This window comes from Alosa sapidissima, chromosome 23, assembly GCF_018492685.1.
Source record: "Alosa sapidissima isolate fAloSap1 chromosome 23, fAloSap1.pri, whole genome shotgun sequence".
Classification (NCBI taxonomy): domain Eukaryota; kingdom Metazoa; phylum Chordata; class Actinopteri; order Clupeiformes; family Clupeidae; genus Alosa; species Alosa sapidissima.
The window spans coordinates 30,859,298-30,865,795 of NC_055979.1; the positions used below are offsets into that span (position 1 = coordinate 30,859,298).

At 41.0% G+C, this 6,498-nt stretch overlaps 1 protein-coding gene across 2 annotated transcripts; it reads left to right on the forward strand.

Moving 5' to 3' along the window:
- The first annotated feature begins 436 nt into the window (after positions 1-436).
- LOC121698663 (zinc finger and BTB domain-containing protein 12-like) lies at positions 437-6,208 on the forward strand. 2 transcript variants are annotated; one of them, XM_042080960.1, is made up of 5 exons: positions 437-482; positions 721-1,337; positions 4,712-4,773; positions 4,860-4,886; positions 5,934-6,208. In XM_042080960.1, the coding sequence occupies exons 3-5, from the start codon at positions 4,717-4,719 to the stop codon at positions 6,126-6,128; spliced, it is 279 nt and encodes a 92-aa protein (XP_041936894.1). In that variant the 5' UTR covers positions 437-482; positions 721-1,337; positions 4,712-4,716; the 3' UTR covers positions 6,129-6,208. The 2 variants fall into 2 exon arrangements, with proteins under 2 accessions (XP_041936894.1, XP_041936895.1); XM_042080961.1 differs by lacking the exons at positions 437-482; positions 721-1,337 and adding an exon at positions 3,071-3,102.
- The last annotated feature ends 290 nt before the right edge of the window (positions 6,209-6,498 follow it).

A 6,498-nucleotide genomic window follows, 5' to 3' on the forward strand; every position in this document is an offset into this window, starting at 1 on the left:
TACAGGGGTAGCTCAGTAGCAAAAAAAATATTGTAAGGAAAGGGAACATTTTGCTCAATAGAGTTATTAGAATTGATTAATGACTTGGCTAACTTTGCCTGTGATCCCAATCTGCTCATTGCCTTTTTTCAGCTTCTCGAAGTTAATTATCAAAGATACTGTATCATTGTAAGATGAACTAACCCACCCATGACTTTGTTGTGAAACACTAGAAAAGGGATCTGTGATTATTGCTGAGGGAGAAATAGAGCTCTGGCCGTTCTCCAACTTCTTGTGTTGTGCTGTAGTATTTCTGAGGCACTCTCCCCAAAGTGTCCGCCCCCATCACCATCACAGGGCACTCTTACACTCATTCGGTTGCCGTTCTCTCTGGATGCTCACTTTTACTGTCTTACTCATGCCTGTCTTCATTTCACAAGATCTCTTGTCCTCCTCTTACATCATATTCTCAACATGGGTTTATCTACCAGCACATTTTCAACGTGGGTTCATATATCTGTACATTTCCAACATGGGTCTATCTACCTGTAGTATCTTTGTCTGTCAGGATGGACTTTTTTGTTGCCAGAATCATTTCTCTTTTCTTTATTCCCCTCTTTTTATCCTCATTGCTTTCAAAAGCATTTTGTATCACTGTGTACTAAGAAGTATAGCATGAACCATGACAATCAGACAAATGACATACTCATTTTGTAATTTAACTCTTTCTCATGTGCTCAGGCGGAAGGCCATGTTCATCGTGAACATCCTGGCCGTGATTGGCGGTGCCCTGATGGAGCTCTCTACCATCTGCTCCTTTGAGATGGTCATCGCCCTCTTCTGCGGCATCTTCACGGGCCTCACCCCCATGTTTTTTATGGCTATTAGGATATCTTTAGGATCGCCACCATGGTAGTCATGGACCACACTGGGCAGCAGAAGCTGCACAACATGGTGGCCTACTGCCAAAATGCAGACAAATGTCGGCGTGCCACCATCGCTGTGCATTTCGACGAGGTTTGGGATGACTAGGACTGCAATGAGATGTGTGATATCTGCCGCCAAGGCAACGACTACATCACAGTGGATATCACCAAGCATGACCGCGAGGTGCTTCTGATCGTGGAGCTGGCCGGCTCGCTGGACGAGAAGGTGACCCCACTGAAGGTGTCCGAAACATGGCTGGGCAAGGGCCCTGCCAAACGCCGGCAGATGATCCGTGTCACAGCTCTGACCCGCTTTGAGGCTTCACGGGCCTCACCCCCATGTACGTAGGCAAGGTGTCCCCGACTCCTCTCCGCTGGGCATTTGGAACGCTCCACCAGCTGGGAGTGGTGGTGGGAATCCTCATCGCCCAGGTAGAGCTGCTTCAACACCGCTGGTGCATATTTGTGGTTGCTGTCTGGTCTCTTTGGGGGTTGCAAATGCTCACCCATCACAGTCTTTGTCTATTTCATTTTACTTGTGATTATTCTTTTGTTGCTTATGGTTATTATTTTTGTACCATTAAAATGCTTGAGTAAATTTTACTTCCATTTGCTTTATTTTGTTGCTTCAAACACCTAGAACATGGGTGGGCCAACTCTTCGGTATACACTGAACGAGCGAGCTAGCAATAAACCAAGGCAAACACATTGTTTAAGAGACTATCAAATCACATTACAAAAACGAAGTTCACCCAAGGGTAGGCTACTTACAATTTTAACGGCAACAAAGTCAAGTCGGAGTCCGTTTTGCAGTCTTCTTAGAAACTACAATATGACTACATTTTCGAGTATTTCCGCCGAGTTACATCCGGATGTGTTCGGACCGCGAGCAGAAAGTTGCATATTCGGTTTTTCCACGGAGAAGCACTAGGGGGAGACGAAGCACCCACCAAACGACCCAAAAAGTGTTGTAGAACCATCAGAACTTGTTGCATAGGGCCTCTTTAAAGTCTCACCTTTTAATCGAGCTGGCTGTACAAAGATCATCAACAATGGTCTAGATTGCTGGGACTCTAGGACAAAGCTCCCAAAAACAGCTTGGCATTCAATGAGTTAAACACGAAAAATACACTGTTCAACAGAGCTGGTGTGTGTGAGGCACACTCTTAAAGACGCAACCTTTCGGTTTAATTCGGTTAAAGTTCTCGTGCGTAGGCTATTATAGGCTAGAATCCAATCCTGTTGATGCCCCTGCTATTTATCAATGTAGCCTTTTATTGTTTTTTTTTGCCATGAATCGTCCACTCCATCCACTCCACTAAACTCTAGGAACGCAACCAGTAGGTGGCGATGAGATTACTTTCCCTCCCTATGGCTAGCTTGATGAAAATAGAACGTTGAAACCGGACATGACAATGTTAGCAAAAGCAGCTAAAACCAAAGTGTCTGCTAAAACTTAGCCGAAATTTCAAAATAAAAGACCACGTCCGCAATCCACACGGATCCAAAGCGGTTTCAGAGAAAGCATTGCTAATAGGGCTGAGACAACGCGTCGACGTAATCGATGACGTCGACACAAAAAATACGTTGACGCAAAATATGAGCGTCATTCGTCAAGAATAACGTGTGCTGCTAAATATTTTTAATTTTACACCTTCAGTGATTTCCATACGTTGACTAATCTGTGGCTGGGCACCACAAAATCAAAACCGGCCACCACACATTGATGTTCTATATTGTAGGCCTACTACAATCGTGAATATTTTGTTAAAGGGGAACTTGGCAACTATTTCAACGTAATAAACCCGTTTAGAAATCATTTGGATGGTTAAATGACCTGTTCCGGTGAAAATGGTGACTTTTCCCGCTGCCCCTAGCGTCCCCAGGCAGAAAACCAACCTTGCAACATTGAGACTACCGTCCCGAAAAGATAAGTGAGAAACAAGAAACTAGTTTTAAATCGTGTTTCTTACCTTGTAACATTCACATTGTCTGCCAAACTTATGCTAACCGTTTTGCTAGCTTGTAAACAAATCCATGTGCTTTATCGTTACCTTTGTCCACAGTTTGAAATAGCATAATGCACAATTTCTCCAGCAGAGGGGGAAATCCTGCCAAGTTTCCCTTTAAATGCACATGCAGAGGAGGAGCAGCGGGCTCGTTACGAGAGAGAGCGGTCGGGGCGAGGAAAGGCTTTGTGAGTAAAAAGTGCAGCTCAATGAAATTATTTTATCTTATCTTTAATTTAAGTTGAAGGATTGTTGTTGCCACATAGAAGCACTGCATAGAACACAGTGGGCTAAATTGCTATTAAATCCGGTTAGCATCATGACCATGCTGCACAAATTTGTTCAAAACTGCTGCATTAAAGTTAAAGTAAACTCTGCTAAGGTCTTATCACAACATAGTACATTGAGGAGACTAAACTAAGTTAAGTTACAGTATGCAATCAAGCAGTATCTCAAAGCTAACGTTAGAATACTGTTTGGATGTCAAGTTTAGCATGCTTACTTGCAGCTGCTTGTATTCGTTACTCATGCAGGGCTCATTTTATTGACTCTGAATGTTTGCAAAATCCCAATGTAAATGGAAAAGTGTTTTCCAAGACTCAAAAGTGCTTGTCCAAAGGAGAAGTACGAACCGTTATTTGAACTAACTACGTTATGAATTGCATCCACACATCAGCAGGCTTTTAACGGTGTTAATGTTAATTGCAAGGATTCCCACACAAACGTCTTAAAATGACACTCAATTAGACATACACTACTGAACTTCATTGAATGCTACCTCTGACTAAGAATGCATTACTTTGCACTTGTATAGTCTTTTATTTTGGAATCTTAAGAGCAATAAACATATATTGCAATGTTTTCATGTTTTTTCATTCAGATATGTTACAAATAAACATATCTAAGTTGCTATTAGTGAATTAATGGGGAGATAATCGAATCGAAAGCGAATCAGACTGAAAAAATGAATCGTTAGATTTATCTGCATCGAAAAAATAATCGCTAGATTAATCGTTTAAAAAATAATCGTTTATCCCAGCCCTAATTGCTAACAATGAACTGCATGACAACCGAAGAGTTAACATTTCGATGTTTAATGTTGAAGATTCAGACATTAGGTTGTTCACATGAAGTTGTAATAGCCTAGTAGTTTCCTGTTGAACCAATGTAATTAAAATAGGGTAATAATAAAGATTGTAACCACAATGAAGTGAACTCCATAAAGGAACTTGTCCTTTGTTTTTGTTGCCATGAGAAGGTAGTAGGCTGCTGCATTTGCGAGGCATATCTTTTAACAACCGGCATCATTGCATTTCATTTGGTCCACTGCAATACCTTTGATTTATTTTGTAAACATCTTTTTTGTACATTGCTGTGGGTCATTCCCATTATCTTTGTTCATTAATCAAAATCACCTGTAAGGGTAATTTAAACATTTAAAAACAGTCTTATAAAACATGATTTGGAAACTTGAGACATATTTGGGGGGGGGGGGGGGGGGAGGGGAGTTGACACCAATTGCTTCTGATTTCATAATGCATGAAGAAGCCATGCATTGTTTAATTTCTGTGGTAGATACATTGCAAGCCTGTATTTATGTTTCCTTGAAAAGTTCTGAATGTAAATCTCTGCACACAATAGATACCATCAGGTTTGATCAGGGCTGCACACAAAATGCCCACTTTTGGACTTTGGATGGTTAAATAATTTCCTCTTCCACAATTTTATACATTTTGTATCTCTGGACTGGAATGTCGTACAGACTTATGATGTGACATATTTTGTTTCTCTCCACAGAAATCATGGATGACAGCAGCATGGATGACAGCGGCATGTATACCAGCGGTGGTGAATCCCAGGTAAGTATAGCACTAACTTTGGATATTTCTTATTTTAAATTTATTTTAAATGTATTGTTGGGTGTAATTTTGTCTTTCTTTTTTAGGCTACCACAATATTATTCTCCAGGAGTGTAAGTCTTACTTAAAGGATAATTCCGGTGTGATTTGGACCTAAAGTGTGTTGAAACATGATACCGAGTGTGAGCGTATGTCTCATAGCTCACCTCGGCTTGTCCCCTGCACTCCAAAATCTGGCGCTAGTTAGCCGATGCTACCAACATAGTGTTTCGTTGTGGTGCCTCGGGCATCGGCCTAGCCATGCAAATAAATCACTGTTTTACACCATTTACGAGGCTCAAAGTAGCTCCATACTTCATTGTTAGACTTCCGAGGGCCTTGACATTTAAAACGAGACATGGAGAACTTTGAAAAAGCACTGGTAGTTTATTTACAAGACGATTTATACAGACAGTACCTTAAGGAATTTTACCGTTCAACGCCATCTTGAATTAAGTCACGATAAGTCGAGCGAGGAGTACGAACAAACAGGTCTGATAAGGGATCAGATTCCAAAAATAATTCCGTAAAAATGCATGGATTCTAGTTGCTGCTACTGGAAGAAACTGTAATCCATGCATTTCCACTGAATTATTTTTGGAATCTGATCTCTTATCATACCTGTTCATTCTTACTCGTTGCTCGACTTATCGTGACTAAATTCAAGATGGCTGCAAACGCTAAACTTCGTGAAGATACTGTCTGTATAAATCGTCTTGTAAGTAAACTACCAGTGCTTTTTCAAAGTTCTCAATGTCTCGTTTTAAATGTCAGGGCCCTCTTCACCTTCTCCACCTCCACCTCTACCAATGAAGTGTGGAGATACATTGAGCCTCGTAAATGGTGTAAAACAGTGATTTATTTGCATGGCTAGCCCGATGCCGAAGCACCACCATTGAAAAAGCTGTTGGTAGCATCGGCTAACTAGCGCCAGATTTTGGAGTGCAGGGGACAAGCCGAGATGGGCTATGAGACATACGTTCACACTCGGTATCATGTTTCAATACACTTTAGGTCAATATCACACCGGAATTCTCCTTTAATAACAATAAGAAGGTAAATATTTTAAGGATGCATTTTAAATATTTAATAAAAAACTTTATTTTTCAACCCCCTTGCAGGAGGGTGACTTTGTGTCGCCCTCTGAGTTTGAGGACGATGGGCACAGCCCTCTTCCTTCTCCACCTCCACCTCCACCTCCACCTTCACCACCACCCCAGGGCTTGCTCCCCAGACAGCCCAGACTGTGGCTGGAGAATGACATGGATGGCTATCTTGGTGACGAGGAAGATAGCGATGAGGATGATAATTTGTAATTTTGTATATTCTTTATCTTCTTCGGCCCTTATTGCTTAGTTGTGCTTTTTATATTATATACTTTTAATTACTTTTTCTGCTGCTATTGAATGTTTGTGTGTTGTCTGTATTCTACTGTGACCTTGAATTATGTGTAATGTGTAATAAACGTGTAACTGTGATAAATGTGTATAACTGTGTAATAACCGTGTACTGGAGTATGGGATTGGGTTAGGTTAGGTTAGGATTAGGGGTTAGGTTAGGTTAGGAAATTAGAATTAAAATTTTATTTTAGTGTGTAGTTGGTTTGACTATTGTGCACTGGCCAGTTGTTCTCGCCCCACTATTCCCATCTAAAAGTCAAATTAAATAAAAGTTAAAAAGAAGAGA

What these genes read in the sequence shown, in the direction of transcription:
- LOC121698663 (XM_042080960.1), top strand. Translation starts at nt 4,717, where the DNA reads ATGGATGACAGCAGCATGGATGACAGCGGCATGTATACCAGCGGTGGT. An exon ending in CCAGCGGTGGTGAATCCCAG is followed by an intron (nt 4,774 to 4,859) that starts GTAAGTATAGCA and finishes TTTCTTTTTTAG; the next exon opens with GCTACCACAATATTATTCTC. An exon ending in CAATATTATTCTCCAGGAGT is followed by an intron (nt 4,887 to 5,933) that starts GTAAGTCTTACT and finishes ACCCCCTTGCAG; the next exon opens with GAGGGTGACTTTGTGTCGCC.